This window comes from Phascolarctos cinereus, unplaced genomic scaffold (assembly GCF_003287225.1).
Source record: "Phascolarctos cinereus isolate Bilbo 61053 unplaced genomic scaffold, phaCin_HiC Scaffold_4;HRSCAF=312, whole genome shotgun sequence".
NCBI lineage: Eukaryota > Metazoa > Chordata > Mammalia > Diprotodontia > Phascolarctidae > Phascolarctos > Phascolarctos cinereus.
The window spans coordinates 82,722,553-82,739,590 of NW_027555847.1; the positions used below are offsets into that span (position 1 = coordinate 82,722,553).

Here is a 17,038-nt window from a genome sequence, read left to right on the forward strand (position 1 = left end):
AATCTGTTAGAACAAATAGCATCAGTGTGTATGACACTATGTTAATCTAGATAAGTCACTTAACTTGAGCCTCAATTTCTTGATTTGTAAAATGGGGATAATGCCTCAGGTCGCTATTATGAAGCACAAATAACAGAAATAAATCAATGGTGACATTTTATGACAAGTCTTTCATCAGTTCAAACAGTTCACTTTAGCATAAAAAAACCAAAAACCAGATGTCCTATCTGCTACCCATTTGTCCAAGTTTTACATATTTACATGTAATAATTACTGTACGTGTTTCTCACACCATAACCATTTTTGTTGCAGTATATACATAATATCTTGTATCAAGATAACTCAGCAATCAAGTTAATAGCAATTCAGTAAGCTCATAAGGGACTAAGTTTCATTCCACATAATCTGTATTAAAACTGTAAGTGTCATCGTCTTCCTCTACCATCTTATCCACATGAAAAGACTTTTCTTCTGCTCCAGCACCAAACTCTTTACCTTTATAAAGAGAGAAAGCAGCATGGTGAAAATGTCTACCAAATCCCGATATTCCAAACAGTAGGATCCATTAGCTCTCAACATACCTGGCTGGAGCTCTTCTTCAACTTTAAGTCTTTTGGTCCCTACCCTGCTTCTTTCCTGTGAGGAAACATTAAAGGGTCAGTTGATTCCTCTCAGTGGACCTTGTGATTATGAAAACATAGAAATGAGTTCTAGGAAGGGATGAAGCACTGACAAGAAAATCTAGTGAGGTAGATACCGTTTAAAAAAAAAAAAGCTACAATTTAGTTAACAGGAGACACCTCCCCACCCCAGCCCCCAAGCACTAAAGATTAATTTCATTAAAGCAATAAAGCCCATGACCATCTGACACAAATATGCACAAGATAAACTAGAGATCCTAATGTAAGGAAAGCATACCAAATTTATCCCATAAAGTATCACTGAAACATGGGATGAGACACTCCCCCAACCCCGAATGACTCTATTCAAAAGGCACTTTATTCAAAAGGTTAAAATGATATACTCACATGAGGGACCAGAGAGAAGTATGATGGAGATTGTTTGAGTGAGGATTACCAAAGACAGAAGGGATATTGTCACAAGAGTTTATACCACAGACCAAGCAGATGAAGAGAAAAGTTTACGGAACAGATCAAATTATCTGGATATCACCTAGAGCTATTTTTCTACCTAAAGTAGAACAGCTAGCAATTATTTTATCTGTCTCCCTAATTTCCACAATTTGAAAGGTTAGGTGGAGGAAACAAGTGGAAATTTCTATTTTCAACCCAATTCTCATGAGCAAGAACAACCTATTTTGGGGGTGGACATGAGAGAAGCCTGGGACTTGTGACAGAAAATGAAAGACAGTCACAGCCTATTGTCTCACCTAAATTTTGGGTAAGAAGGGTTCTCAGAAGGAGCTAAGGCTATTGAGTGAAGTACAAGACAAAAGAAAAACTTTTAAATAAGGGACAATGGAGATTTAAGATTGCTCTTAACATGCTTGTTTTCTCTGAGACCCTTTAGACTACAAAATATAAGGCAAAAAACATTAAAAGGAGTTGCTACTGAGAACAAGCACGAATTATAGGCCTTGGATGCCTACCAAAATTCTAGAATGCATTATCAGAAGTGAGGGTGAGCTACCAACGGCTTACTTCGTGCAATACATAATGTTGGTCTAACTTCATTTACTTTTTTTGACAGGATTAAGGATAATCAGACTGATGGATCAAGGCAATACTTCTAGTGTACCCAGATTTTTAACAAGGTATTTAAAAGATTTTCATGCTATTTTTGTGAAATAGCTAACATCTTGGGACAAGATAGTGAATGTGGGTTAGATGATAGGATATTTAGGTGGATTTGGAAATGTAGTAATCACTCAAGATTCAGTTATCTTGGAAGGTATCTAGTGAGGTGCCCCATGAAGCTTTACTTGGTCCTGTGCTATTCAGCACTTTTAAAATTTACGACCTGGTTATCTAAACTGCAGATGAGCCAAATCTGGGACAGTTCAACATGTTAGATAAGAATTCACTTTGATAAAAATCAACTCAACAAAAAGATCTAGTAGCCTCCAAACTCAATGAATCCAACAGAGTGGTAAAACTGCCCCCAAAGTAAATGCCAACTTAGCTGCTTCAAGAGCAACAGCGTATGGTTAAAAAAGGTGACAGCCTGGCTGGTGGCAGTCCTCCCACCTCTCCAGCGTTACATTTGCTTCTAGGTGTCATGTCTTAGGAAAGCGCTGACAGTAAGAGACCAACCAGAAAAGGGACAGACCTAGAGGTCAAGGCTTTAGGAACTGGAAAGACTTGGTTTGAGAAAGTGAAGGCTTGCCTAAGGAGCACCCAACAGCCATCTTCAAAAGAATGGGAGAAACAGAAGGAAGATCTCCAACACAGCACAGGCTGCCTTGAAAAAGTATTGAGGGGGTGGATCTGGAGCTCTTCAAGTAACGATATAATGATCTCTTAATGTATTATAATGATGTTAAACTAAAAACCAGAAGTTTTGGACACTTTTGTGTCTGATCACTTTGGCAGTCTGATGAAGGTTAAGAACCCCCTTTCAGAATACCTTTGTTACCTATGCTTATTAATTTCACGAAATGCTCAATTTCAGTTAGAGATTAATAAAAATAATGCAATTTCTCTTTCCATCCAAGTTCATGGATGCCCTGAGATGTATCCAAAGCCCCTAGGTTAAAAACTCCTAAACTAGATAGCTTCTTTTGATATTCTATTATCTAGTTTCCTCATTTTGCAAATGGAATGGGACCAAGGGCTCTTATTAGGGTGTCCCAGTGAATAACTGGCAAAGACAAATCATTGCCCACAGCTACAATATCTTTCATGCATCTCCCCTCATTCCATGCAAGATATATAACAAAGCTAGATTCCCTTTTCTTTGGAATCATAATTTCAAAGGTAACACTGAAGGGTCTTTGAAATACTGAGGAGGTTTCTACTGGTTGCTTAAAACTCAAAAGATTTCTAAAACCAATCTTACATCAACATTTTCATCATCACTATCCTCATCATCTTCTTCATATAGAAAATCCTCCTCCTCCTCTTCTTCATCGTTGTCTTCATTCTCTTCCTGTCTCGACAGTTCCTCAGGCACGTCCCTCTCCTCTGTTATGCCATTGGTCAGGCCAGAGCATTGGAATAGGATGCTACCTGACAATCTGGGACCCCTGATGGCTAGGAAAAGAAATCTAATGAATCTTTAACAGATTAGCATGAAGTCTAAACAATACAAGAAAGCACAGGTCTTACTAACCTCTAATGGCACCCAAGTTGTTTTTTTCTAGCTCCTCTAGATTAAGACCCTGCTGCATATCTCCTACAATACTCTCAGTAAGATGTGAAGAAAAAGTCAATGATGGAGGAACCTGACAATAGTAACTCATTTTGGGGCTAGTATTAAAAAAAAAAAGAAGAAAGAAAGAAAAGATAAAAATTAATAGCTAATCCAATACAACACTAAAAAAAAGTTTTCAATAGCTGGAATAAAGTCTTTACCCTGTCCAATGAGACCAGAACAATTTAGCAGCCTCCTCCACTTTGGGCAGACCGCCTTTCCGCACCATCCCTCTCTTCTGTGCTAGCACGGTCAAGAATTCTTGAGACTCTCTATAGCTTGGGATGTTGTATCGTAACATTAGCTGAAACAAGAAAATAAGTCATCTTCATCTGGCTCAGCATAGGTTTTGTCAAGAGTTTTAAGGAGGCAATGTTGTTAAAACCAACTAAGTACAATATCATTAGATATGCAGGTATTCAGGAAATGACTCAGTAGGAACTGCACTATCTGGTTACACAGGACTGTCAAACAGTCCTGTTTTCCATTTCCTTAAAAATGAAGACTCAGAGCCTTTTCAGTGATGGGAAAAAAACCCTCAACAACAAAATTACTGAATAAATCCTCATCTAGTAAACAACCCAATGTCTTCAATCAAGTGATTCCAAGAACATTTATCTCTGGCTATGAGACTGCATTATATCACTATAGAATGGCCTTCAAGAACTCTGAATAAAAGCAGACTCATGAGGACACAATTAAAATTGAAAAAGACTGTATTACCTGCTGTTTATCGCAGTGTTCCACAATTGTAGTTACTGAATCTAATAGTTCTCTTTTTTCAATATTTGTGGGACTTCTCAAAGCAAGAGCAACTGCGGAGTTAGAAGGAGATGCAATAATACTCGGACTATCTAACATCGTGATATTCTTGTCAATGTGGACAATCTGCATGTATCTAAAGAAGAAAAAATCAGTAGGCAAAAACTTAAAAAATCTTTAAAGAATGAAGAGAGAGAAAGAGAACCTAAGCAAACATGAAGCTCAGGGTTGGATTGAATAAATTCAACACAGATCATCAGATCCAGTCTGTCATCATATGCTTCATGTATGGATGACATTTGAAACCCTAAGTATTTTCACACAGAAAATGAATCTCATATATAGGGATAACATAACGTCTTCTGGTGTTCATGTAACTAGAAAAACTGGTAAATGAGTACAAGTTCTACCAAAGCTGTGATAGATGAAATCTCCCTTTAACTGAAACCCTTAAAAAGGAATAAAATATTGAGACCTCCTTAATCATGTCCAGTTTAAAAGGACACACCAAAAAAGTTACAACTTTCTCCATGGAATATCCCCAAGATCTCTCACCCTTTTCAGACACTTACCTTGTAAGACCCATGGCTGGTCCAGTATGACACACATATGCTTGTTTTAAACTATTGATTATGCTGCTTTTGCCCACATTTGGGAAACCTTCAAATGGAAATATAAATATGTCATTATTTACCATGCAAACAACTAACTGGAAATTCATATGGCATAGAAAGGTCATCTGCATTTGTGTACAGAATACTCACACTAAACCATCTTTTGAAATATGAAATAAAACTGGACATTCTGATGGCGATCTAGAGCGTCCTGCTCAGAGTGAGATCAGAGTTGGATCTCATATCTTCATTTTAATAGTAAGATCATTTCTATCTTCATTTCTCACTCAAACAATAGTCGGGACAGATAATCATTGACCCAAATATTCTAACACTAGTCTTAACCCCAAAGGGGTAGCAGCACTTTTTGTGGTAGCAAAAAACACGAATATAACAGAATATTACTCTGCCCTAAGATACGACAAATAAGATGAAAACAAGCACAGAAAGATTTACATGATGTGAAGCAGAGGTAAGCAGAACTAGAAAACAAATTACTGCAATAATGTCAATGGAAAGAACCACAAAACAATCAAAATGGAACATGATGCAAAATTACAAAGAAATAAAAACCTCACCCCAACTCCTCTTTTGTAGAGGTGGGAGGTCCAGAGGGGTAGTGCATTGAAAAAGGTATTACTTGTTTTTGCTGACTTTTCTCTTCTTTATCTTTAAAAAATATTATTTGCTATAGATGATGGCTCTTTGGGAGGGGGGAATAATAAAGATATCAATAAAACGGATTTCTTCTTTAAGAAATAAGGCAGATTAAATCAATTTCAGTTATTAGGGCTTTTTTTGAGGTATCAAATGATTTGTTTTTCAAACTAAACAAGAACAGTTACATGAGACTAAGTAATTCACATCCACACTGTGGATATTACTTTCCAAGTATTTACCACTTCCTCTAGCCTTTTTTTTTTTTTAAGCAAAATACATTTTGTTTTGTTTTGTTTTTTAAGCAAATTTGTGATGTTAGTTTCCAGGGAAAAGTTGCTAGTTATGATTACATGAACTCACCAATCACACCAACTCGAATGGCCTTGTTTTGAGTCTTGCAAAAATCACTAAGGAGTGTCAAAAGGCCCTTTCCACCCAAGCACATGCCATGCCTGCTGAGGTCCAGCTTCTTCTTCCCTGGCTTCAAGGTCAAACAAGTTAGTTACCTTCTTGAGTTGTCAATCTCTCTAGTCTAGAACGGTAAACATTCTAGGCAAGGAAAAAAAATTACTACATAGCAGAAAAGAAACATCTAGACATAAAAGTGATACAGTGTACATAACACTAGGCCTAGAGCCAGGCACATCTGCACACAAAGCCAGCCTCAGATACTAGCTGTGTGACTGTGGGCAAGTCACTTAACTTCCCTCGGACTTAGTTTCCTCAATTGTGAAATGGAGATAATAATAGCACCAACCCATCAAGCTCTCCAAGTAGTCATGAGGATGAAATGAAATATTTGTAAATTTGCACTTTCGTATCCTCAGTGTTTTAGCACAGTGTCTGCCACACATTAAGTGCCTTTCCAGAAGACACTTAATTCTCTGACACACACAATACACACACCACTCCCCCCACTCCAAAGTAATACACTGCAGAATTGAAAAGAACTTCTCTCAAATAGGTTCAAATAGTCATGATTCTCCTTCCTGAGTAAGCCAATCTAACTGGTCCCTTTCCCTGTCTGTGAATAATTAATTACATACAATTCTAGGATTCCTTTTATGAGTTACTATTGTCTTCGCCACAATCCACCTATCTCTGAGCCCATACCCAGATAGTGGACAATAACAATAATGCCATCATAAATAAGGTTAGCATAGCTGGTTTCAGAAAAATGACAGTTTTTGACAGAAATCAGAATTCCTCTAATCTTATCCTCTTTGGGTGAAATCAGAGTTGGATCTTGTAATCTTCACAATTCCATCAAGTTGTCAGTGTTCATCACATTTCAACCCAGACAACTATTAGGTAGAGAGCTGAACATCTTCCCAATATTACAAAGAGTTAGCTACCCTTACCATCCTTATCTTTTCTTTTCCAAATGCTGAGGCTCTAAAAACAACTGTTGGGAGTTCTTTCTTCAGGCAATGGACCCATTTATTCAAACTTTCCTTTGGCACCAGATCTAGAAGCAGTAAGAAAATTTACACGCTAAAATTTAAGATACGTGTTTGCTATTAACGTTTAGCCATACCTAGATTCTGACCTTGGCACCATCCTCAGATAATGACTTTAAGCCTCTACTCCTAAGAATAATTTAAGATCTGTGTCCCAGGTTAACTTAGGTTCCAAGTGTCAGATTCCCTGACACTTGGTGATTTTTCTAAGAAATATTCTGGTTGAAGTTTGTCCAAGCCCTAGGTTTGAATTTTCAACACCAAGAATTCACATACCATCTACAACCATTTATTGAGCTCTAATAAAATGCAATCTGCTAAATGATAAAGATAAAAATAGGTGGAGGTCATCCCTGAACTGGACAATCCATCAAGGATATCATCTTCACAAAGGAAAAATAAATAAATCAGCTTAACATATACTCAGAATACAAAGTTCTGTAACCATCAGCATTCTAAAACCTAAACGCCACTGTGATGTTAGGTGGTATCATCTTTGGCAACTAGAAAGAATGAACTAGGCTGAGGTCAGAGTTGGATCTTACAGTCTCCAATGGTATTTCAGACTGACAGATGTTTTCCTCATATCTCACATCTAGGAGATAAAAAGGTCATTTTTAATGAGCAAATCTATGGCTTACCTGTTTTATTCAAGACAAGCAACAGTTTTTTGTTTCCTCCAGTTCGTGTGATGACTTGTTCCACCTGGGGACATCTACATCCTAAGGGATCTCTGGCATCCAAAACTTCCAGCAAAACATCTGAGGCCTCAATCACCTACAGGAACAAAGATTAGAAACACACAAATGCTTGGGAGGCAATATGTATAAGTCTTATTTTCAACAGAAACACTCCCAGTTTCTTTACCAGCCTAACAAATGCTCTTGTTTTTTCTTTCTTTCCTTTTTTTTTTTTGTGAGGCAATTGGGGGTTAAGTGACTTGCCTATAGCCACAGAGCTAGTAAGTGTTATGTGTGTGAGGCTGGATTCCAAGGCTGGAGCTCTATCCACTGTGCCATCTAGCTGCTCCTGACAAATGCTCTTATTAAAACAAGATGCCAGAACCAAATATTATAGACACAGACTAAATGTAGAGTATAGCCAGACCTTTCTGTTAATATGGCCTAAAATCATATCATCTATTTTGACTGCCAGGTCAGACTTCTAATGAATACTGAGTTTGCAATCTACTTCAACCTAATAAATGGGTTCTGAACAAGAAATTAGCTATAACAGAGAGTGCTGCTCTTCTAACCTTTTCTCTCTATATTACAACAGCATTTTCAGCTTTCTCAATTTTCTATTCCTTAAGGACTTGACTCTCCATTTAAGATGACTCTAATTGGGTAGGTCAAGAATTTATTCATACTGTAAAGATTTGGATATCCCATTACAGACATGAAAACTTTTCACCTCTTCCACTTCATAGAAGCCAACAGAAATCTTATCTTTTTAAATATCAGTCAAAACTAACTAAATAAATAAATATCAGTCAACAAAGCAGCTACTCAATTAGGAAAATCTAGAAATAGGAAGATCTCGGGTATTAAGGGTTTTTCTTCTGATCTTGGTGGAAAGTAAAGAACAAAGAAATCACAGAGCTACCTACATAGTGAATAAATTAGAAAGGAAAAACTAAATTTACTTTCTTACTTAACCTCTATAAAGGTCATGAGGAACAAATACCAGCCCCATTTTATGAATCAGGGAAACAGGCACAACAAGAAAGGTGTGTGCCTCTCTAGTCTTTTAAGCATAGGTGAGTCAAAAGTCCCTTCCAGTTACACATATGATCCTATGAACATTTAAAAGTCACTTTTAATATAATGATTAGGAGGGAAAACTAGCACCTGTTGGGAAAAATACCTTTTGAAGTTCTCTACAAAATGATTTTTTTGAGCCTTGCTTGACTGTTCTGCAAGACAGCTTTGCCTTTCTTCCCACAAATTCCTAAATGATGAGGAGAGAAAAACAAGACAATCAGAATTTTAAAGAATTATACATGAAATAAAAAGGCTGGATCATTTTTACTCTTGCATGTTAATACTCTTCTAATGACATTATGGTGAACCCTATATGAAGTTAACTTTTAACTATATACATTTCAATAGATATGACCTTATCAGTGCACATTTTCTCCATCAGTCCAAAAGGCCACCCATCCATATCATCATGTCTTGTATGATTCTTTCCCACCACATTCTCCTACAGACCCTCTGCTGAAGCCTTCTAGGTTAGTTTACATTACACAACTACTAGTGTAGCATTATTTAGTCCTTGCTCTTGCTAACATATCCTTCTCTAATCATGTATTTCCTGATGGTTTCTCATGTCACTTCTGGTATACAAGATGACTAAAAGTAAGCTGTAGTCTACTTACCTTCACATATCTCCACTTCCCTCTAGGCTATAGCTTATCAACAAGCATTTATTAAACATCTATTACATTCCAGGTACTGAGATACAAAGAAAGGAGCTCATGGGTAATTTCAATTCTTTGGATGCTGTGGTGTTAAAATTTGCTATCATAAAGCATTACTAGGAGAATGCTGATGTAACCTAAAAGATGGATTTTTGTTGTAGGGGCCAACTTATGACTACTGCATAATTTGCTAAATGTCATATGGCTCACTTCTAGCTTATAATTCTAGGCCTACCATATAAGCCACCCTAAATAAAAACTCACACTTATCTAGAGCCTTATATTTGGCAAAGTGCCCTTCATGCATTTTCTCATTTGATCCTAACAACCCTGAGGTAGGTGCTATTATAACCTCCATTTTGCAGACTAAGAAACTAAGACTCAGAGAAATTACCTCCCTTGAGTCACAGAGTTATAAACTGAGGTGGGATTTTAACCGAGGTTTTCCTGACTGTATGTCTAGTATTTCATCCATGAAGCTTCTAGATAACATATACAAATGTATTAAAACTTGATGGTAAAAAAAGGGAAAATACAGCAATGATTTGGCCATTCAACTGTATGTCATAGTCCAGAAACCCAAAAAGTATTTTCCATGAGGACTGTTAGGCTAACTTCTTTTGATCAATTGTGGAGCTCACCAAGGAAACCCTATATTGTCGTGATGCTTGATCACAATATCAGGAATAGAATATTACCATTTGGTGGGCTTTACCATCTACAGCAGGAGCTCTTGACCTGAGTGGTCTACAGACAACTTCGAAGGAGGTCCATGAATAGAGTACAAGGGGTCCGTGAATATTCATGAGAAAAAAATTACATCTTTATTTCAATATAATTGGTTTCCTTTGTAAGCCTATAGATTTTATTTTATGTGCATTTAAAAACATTCTGACAAAAGCTCTTTACATAGACTGTCAAAAGGGTCTGACACAAAAAAAAAGAACAAGAATCTTTCATCCACATGGAATCCCTCTTCCATTTGGACTCTGTACAAGACTATCTTTCATGACAATGGTAGCCACCTTTGGTGAAAATAGATCCAACTACATTTTATGCCCAGCACTAATGATCAAACTAAATGAGTTATCTGTATCTTTCAAGGAAACGTATTTGTTCTTCACCTCTGTATGAAAGTCCTCCTTACTAGAAGATAGACTTCACAGCTGTGTTTTGCTCTACCAAGCCAAATGCTCTTTTGACAATAAAAAGTCAGCTAGCTGCCTAGAAACACATACTTCGTTGTAGGAAGGGAAAGAGAAAGGTATGAAGGGTATAAATAAATATATATCTATGTAACATCTACTATGTGCTGAGCATGTGCTAAGCACTTTCACAGATACAACAGCTGATCTTCACAAAGGTAGGTGCTAATGTATCCCTCATTTTACAGTTGCAGAAAATGAGATTGAGTGATTTGCTCAGGGTCACAGACCTAGAAAATTTCTGAGACCAGATCTGAACTCGGGTCCTTCTGATTCCAGGCCAATGCTCGCTCTTCGCCAACTAGTTGCTTCTAGAAATTCATTTATGAAAGCCTGCTTGATCCTGTCTCTTATTTTCATCAAAAATACCCTCAATGCATTTGTAAGGAAAACAGTCTTATAAAGATGAGAAAGCATTTGAATCAGTAGTTCATAGGATCTATATAGCTGGAGGGGACCTCAGAAGCCTTCTGATTTAACCCCTTCATTGTATGGATAAAGAAGCCAGAGCCCAGGAAAGTTATGCAAATTGATGAGTTCCACAGCTAATGTAAGAAACAGAATTTGACCCAGATCCTCTGACTATCCAGAGTCAATTTTCTTTTTAGTAGACCATGGTTTCTTATTATTTCACCATATGATGCCAACTATCCAGCCCAAGTGCTAAATTACCAATTTTTTCATTTACACACACTTTTTATTATTTGGATGAAAAGGGCTTAAAGGGGTTGCAAATTCAAAATGAAAACATGTAGAAATTACATGTTACACATGGTCATCTTTCATTTCATTTTTGTGGTTTCAATTCAAAAAGCTTTTATTAGACATCTGTATATGCAAAGCACCATGCCAGGCTCAGTAAGGAGAAAGGCAAAAATAAAAAAGTCTGCTCAAATTCTATCTGAGTATTCTACTTTAAAGAGATAATTTGTATGCCCACCACCTAGTAGGTAAACCGAATACTGTTAGACTGGATGGGAAAACTATGTTCTTCTTACAAATGAGTAACCCAATTCTCTCCCCTCAAAAATAAAGCCAAGCCTACCCTTTCTGGTGGTTTTGTGTTTGATGAAGCAACACTGTTCTCATCATGTTTTCGTTTCTGTCCTTGCTCCTTATGTTTGTTAAGTTTCTGCTTCTCCTTTAGTTCTTCAAGCTGTTCTCTCAGGCCAAAAAAAAAAAAGAAAAAAGGTTTAGGATCATTAATCATATTCTTATTACCTCTTTTTAAAAATAATGTCTACCCTAATCTTCATAAGAATTCCTAGACGAAGCCTCTCAAAATGAGCAAAACCCTGCCTCTTTCTGAACTGAGTCTTACCTGCTGCTTTCTTTGCTCAGCTTCCCGAAGAAGGGCCTCTTTGAAGGGGGCACTGTTGGGCACACCAGGATCTTTCTTTGGCTTTTTGCGACCACGTTTCTTGGCTTCCTTCCTCACTTTTCGGTAATGCTCCCGTACCTATTTTAATACAGCCATTTAGTTTGGTTTAAAAATTGCCAGAATTATATCTATTTAACAAAAATAATTTTTAAAAAAATTACTAAGCTCCAAGTCATATTCCAAATACAACTGACTTTGAAGGTATTAACCAAAGTCTTATTAAGGCAACAAGGATGGTTCAAAGCGGCTGCAGATCTTAGAAGCCTCATTAACATCTAGCTTTCACATATCAAACCTGGTCAGACAGCATCACCCTAATGTACACGCTGGACCAACAAAGTTCTTTCTCACACCAGAGATGAGATTTCTCTCCCTCCGCCCTCCCAAAGAGAAGAATGTTTGCCAAAAGAAATTTATGCCTATAGGGTTTTTAAAAATCTGGTACCTAGCATGTACTTCGTGCCAATAGCTGTTTTTGTGGATGATACAAGCCCAGTTGTTGTTCATAGTTGTTGCAGATGACATAAGTTCAAGCCAAAATATATCCCCAAAAGCTTATATGCAGAAAACCCACCTTTTTCTGGATTTTAAACCGCTTATGACATGTCATGCGCTTACTTGCTTTTTTTAATTCTAGGAACAAAAAATAATTCATAATAAGGTCAGAACTAGAGCTCCTATAGGTCCATCCCCTCCTCTTTTGTACCCTACAGGTACTAGGGACAAAGAGTCAGCAACTGTAATTAAAATACATAAAACACATGTCCTTTCTGACCACCATACATGGCTATGCTCGAATGACTAGGAAAAGTCCTAAAGCATTAATCTATGATTTTGAGAAATCTATTTTCAATTGGGGAGACCCTAACTCCAGCCAAACTAGATTAATTTCCATTTCCCACCCCTATGCCTTTGCTCATGCTGTCCTTTTCATCTATAATATGATCAACTCTAACCTCTCCTCCCAAACCTTCAAGGCCCTTAAATCCTGATTAAGTCATTCTCCACCCAAAATAAAATGAATAGTTTATTTGACTCCACCGCATTCTGTACTCATTCTCATTTTCATCCTACTTATTTGCTGATTTCCCCTACTGGTGGCTTGGGGGCTTACAAATTAATTTTTGCATACAGGCAGCACGCAGTAATGGAAAAGATTAGTCAAGAGTTGATTGAATATGGGTCTGCTACTTAACAGTGACCACTTTGCAAGTCCCTTTATCTCAGATGTTCCCTCCCTACTAAAACAGGCAAAGTCATACTAGCACTGCCGTCTTCACCTAAGACTGCTAGGAAAACGAATTTCTAATTTTAAAGGGCGTCAATCCCCCGAAGCCCAAGACCCCTACTTCATACAAATGCTGCAGCAGCTACACCGATGTGCCCCCCCCATCCCCGGGCCTCGGACCACCGCCAGGGCTGAAGAGCGGGGCCGCAGCCAGAGCCGCCCGTCAGGCCCACCTCCTCGGTGTCCGCTCCTTGTCCTGAGCCACACACTGGGGAGGGAGGCAGAGAGCCGGGATTCGAGGCTAGGCTTTACCCGGCCTCCAGCTCCAGGGCTTTCTCCAGTGCCCCCAACCTCCGAGGCTGAAAGCGGCCCGAGCCCCGCGCTCAGCCCAGCCCACTCCCCGGCCCCGCACCCCGCAGGAACAAGCTGCGCCGCAGGCGAAGGGGGCCAGCTGTAGACCCAGGAGGCGGACGTTCGATGCCCAGGAACTCCCGCCACTCGGAGAACAAACACTCACTAGGCCGCTTCATGGTGGCGGAGAAAGCAGCTCCCACGTCCTGCCTACTCGGACGCCACGTGCAGACTGAAGCGCAGAGCCGTCACGACGTGAAGACGCTGCCGTAAAGCGCGCCTGTGCCTGAGCCTCCTCTCTTGCCCCGCCCCGCCCCGCCCCGCCCCGCGCCAGAACCTGGCTGGGCTCGCGCTCGCTCCTTCTCGGAGCCGCTCGCGCCCCCGCGCCCTTCTCTCCCTCTGGCTCGGCCCTGCCCCCTCACCCCAGGGCGCGCGCACGCGCACGGTCGCGCGGGGCCGGTCTCGCTTGGCGGCCGTGAGGCTGGGTTTGCGGCGGCGGCGGCGGCGGCACCAGGAGCGGAGTCGGACCTGAGCCGAGAGGGTCTGAGAGCAGGAGCGGGCCGAGCAGCGGCAGCGCCAGCCTTAGCCGTGGCGGCCACAGGACGGGGCGCGGCGCCGGCGGTCGGGGACCGCGGCAGGGGCTGCAGGCGGCGGAGCAGCTGGGTAAGGCCGGAGCTCCGGGGAAGCGGCGGCAGCCGAGGAGGCCGCGGCCGCCGAGGCCGGGTCCGCTCGGACGGGGACCCCTTTGTGTGGCGGCCCCGGGGACAGGGAGCCTTCCCGGCCCCCGGGAGCCCGGCCGAAGCCGGGGGATCCCTTGCCGCCCGCCCGCTCCCCTCGTCCTCCGAGGCCCCCCGCCGAGGACGGGGGCCCCATCCCCCACTCCCCCGCCGAGGTCGGGGTCCCCCCTTTTCGAGAGGGTCCCCTTCCCGCCTCCTCGCCGACTTGGATCCCCCTTCCCCGAAGTTCCTGAGTTTCCTAACTCTTCCCGACGCCCCCAACCCTTATTCTCCCAGGTTCGGCTGCTTGGGCCCCCCTCCGTCTCTGGTGCCTCTGTCTTGTGGCTCTGTAAAATGGGGATGAGTCCCGCCCGGCGGGCTCCGTCCAGCCCCGGGCAGCCCTCGGCCCCCCCAGCCTCACGGGCCGTGCCCTCTGGGGCTCCGGCTCTCCTGAGTTCGGGGGGGGGGATCCCCACCTGGTCTCCAGATGTCAGTTTTCTCGGGATCCTGGCCGCCCCGGAGCTGGGGCCGGGGGCTGTCAGAGGATGCTTGGCTGGGGTCCCAGAGGGGCAAGGCGAGAGGGGCTTGTCCGAGGTGGTAGGCGCAGTCCGTGGCCGCGAGGGACCTGTCCCCTGGGGAGCCCTGCACCCCACCTCTCTACCTTGCTAAACAAAGAGGAGATGCGAAACGGAGCTAAAATTCTGCGAAAGTTCAGAGTTCCAAACAGAACCCGTCACTACCTTCTTGAAATTCCCTCCTTAATAACCAGTTGGGCTCAGGACTGCTTCCGTATTGTGTCCCTTGTTTTGGCATTTTATTTATGGGGTCAAGTAATTTTCTTTTGTTGTTTTCTCCAGTTCGTCCAGTGTCAAAAATCCTTCATTTTACCTTCTGAATTTCGTTCGTCATTACAGTATCCTTTTATTTTTGTTCGTGGGGATGTTGTAACAAGAATTCTCCCCAGCTATTTTTTTTTATACTTTTCAAACTGGCCTCTTAAAACCCTAGTGTTTTTCTTCTTACTTTCCGGCCAGCCGTTTCAACGTATAATACTTATAGCATTACCAAAAACTTTGATTGTTTTGAATGCTGTGCACATTTTCCTACATGCTTTTATTTTTTCTCAAAATATTTTAACAGAAAAAAGAAATGCAATTTTATATAGTGACATATAAACTATGTGAATTATTGTTATTGTTGTTGTTACTATTGTTTGATTTCATTGGTGTAAGACTGTCCTAGCGTGGAAACTCTTCGTGGAAACTCTTAGCTACTGCAGATCAGCTACTGATCTTGTCAGTTACAGTCTTAGGGAGTTGCCTGAGGGGACTAAGAGAATGATTTGGCCGGTGAAGTGTTAGAGAAGGATTTGAACACAGATCTTCTTGAGTCTTAATTCTTATTATATCTTATGCTACTGCTCTTAAAAATTCTTATGAAAAAGAATCAAAAGAATGAATATTAACAAGCACTACATAGGAAACTCATAAAGATTTTTAAAAAACCGAATGTAAAAATCTTAAACTATGTTATAATGTGCTTATATTTGGACAATTTAGCCTCCCCTTCTTACCTTACCTCATAACCTCTACTATTCAGGTACCTTACCTGTATTCCCCACATCGCAGGTGAATCTTTTTTCTTGGTCTGTGTTGTATTTGGAAAGTGAGAGTAATGATATTCGTTAATGAGAGTAATGGTATTCATTATCATTTCTTTGTAACTCATTGAGGTCTTGCCCTTTTCAGAAAAGAGCAAATTATTAAGTTTTGTGTGGATCCCATTAAGAATCACATGAACTTCATGAAAATATTCTTTCTTAATTTATTATAACCTACAGGGATGTCAATGCACTTTTTAATATCTGATTTGTTAAGAAAAATGCTCATTTAAACAATTGATGAGTATTGTCTAAAGAGATACTTTGAATAAAAAAATCAGTAAGGCATAATTTGTCACATTTTAGTGGTTCAAAAGTCTTTAACTATCTTCTGTAGCTTTTGGAGACATATGAGGTATCTAAAATATAACTGTATTTTCTTCTGAAGGATATCAAGTTTTAATAGCTGTACAGGTGAGTTAAAAAAATTTCAAGGTATTCAAAATGTACTAGGTTTCCCTGTCCTCAGGGCGTGCAGTCTTTACTAACAGGTGGTAAACGACTTTAGCATGTTTCTGTCTTAGCCCATTGTAGACTGTTTTTAGCCTCCAAGTTTATGACCACAGCCAAGACTGTTTTAACATTTGAGACCTGAGCTCCAGAAATTTCCATTTTCCATCATGGGAACAACACTGATAAAATGTTCCAGATTTTTTTTCTACTACATAAATAAGTAGCTGCTTTTTAAACAAACTTCATTTCCATACATAGGTTTTCATAAACATGCATTTTGAAGATGCTTATGAAAAGTATTCTCAGAAAGTAGGTGTTTGAATGCTGTCCTTAAGTGGCATTTCCCCCCCATATTTTAAAATTTAGGCTTCAAATAGTATTTTGTATACGCTTACATAGTTACATCATAAAAAGTACAGTAGGACAATTGCTAAAAAACTAATCTGATCCAACACCTCTTGGTGACTGAAGATTTTTAGTTATTCTGTGCAGAAAATCTTTTTGCAGGAATTTGTTTTATAGGTGTTAGCTAATATCGCTTTTTCCAACTTTCCATTGTATCCCTTTTAAACAGTTCTACTTAAATGCTTTCTGTCTATTCTCACTCCTTTTTACTTCTTCTGACCCTTCCTTTTTATTTTCCTTTTTCTGTCTCTGTTCTTCTCTTTCAGTTTTGAATATAGTAACACCTTTGCCGATTCAGCACTTGTAAAGCTCTGCCTTCTCCCACTAGCTTAACTTGGCCTTCAGACAT

At 40.2% G+C, this 17,038-nt stretch overlaps 2 protein-coding genes and 4 non-coding genes across 35 annotated transcripts in view; 1 reads left to right on the forward strand and 5 right to left on the reverse strand.

Moving 5' to 3' along the window:
- Positions 1 to 139: 139 nt before the first annotated feature.
- Positions 140 to 13,715, reverse strand: GNL3 (G protein nucleolar 3). Its single transcript, XM_020971522.2, has 15 exons — positions 13,622 to 13,715; positions 12,451 to 12,509; positions 11,817 to 11,954; positions 11,541 to 11,651; positions 8,735 to 8,818; positions 7,510 to 7,645; positions 6,770 to 6,876; positions 5,769 to 5,889; positions 4,707 to 4,794; positions 4,096 to 4,270; positions 3,534 to 3,676; positions 3,292 to 3,428; positions 3,019 to 3,212; positions 582 to 636; positions 140 to 495 (listed from the first exon to the last, which is right to left on the reverse strand). Exons 1-15 carry the CDS (start codon positions 13,632 to 13,634, stop codon positions 392 to 394), a joined length of 1,665 nt encoding a protein of 554 aa, XP_020827181.1. The 5' UTR covers positions 13,635 to 13,715; the 3' UTR covers positions 140 to 391.
- On the reverse strand, positions 4,347 to 4,423 carry LOC144457334 (small nucleolar RNA SNORD69). Its single transcript, XR_013486647.1, has one exon. It is a non-coding gene; the product is annotated as a small nucleolar RNA SNORD69 (small nucleolar RNA).
- On the reverse strand, positions 4,962 to 5,033 carry LOC144457333 (small nucleolar RNA SNORD19). Its single transcript, XR_013486646.1, has one exon. It is a non-coding gene; the product is annotated as a small nucleolar RNA SNORD19 (small nucleolar RNA).
- LOC144457359 (small nucleolar RNA SNORD19B) lies at positions 6,630 to 6,709 on the reverse strand. The gene has a single exon (XR_013486665.1). It is a non-coding gene; the product is annotated as a small nucleolar RNA SNORD19B (small nucleolar RNA).
- LOC144457332 (small nucleolar RNA SNORD19) lies at positions 7,384 to 7,459 on the reverse strand. Its single transcript, XR_013486645.1, has one exon. It is a non-coding gene; the product is annotated as a small nucleolar RNA SNORD19 (small nucleolar RNA).
- A 192-nt stretch (positions 13,716 to 13,907) lies between the features above and the next one.
- The window catches only part of PBRM1 (polybromo 1), a 120,456-nt gene continuing 117,325 nt past the window's right edge, over positions 13,908 to 17,038 (forward strand). For 26 of the 30 annotated variants that reach the window (XM_020971510.2, XM_078152306.1, XM_078152307.1 and 23 more), the window contains exons 1-3: positions 14,027 to 14,118; positions 15,029 to 15,084; positions 16,169 to 16,245. The gene's annotated coding sequence lies outside the window, so the exon portion shown is untranslated. Of the gene's footprint in view, positions 14,119 to 15,028; positions 15,085 to 16,168; positions 16,246 to 17,038 lie in introns of all 30 variants that reach the window. The other 4 variants (XM_020971512.2, XM_078152315.1, XM_078152320.1 and 1 more) reach the window with 2 other exon arrangements.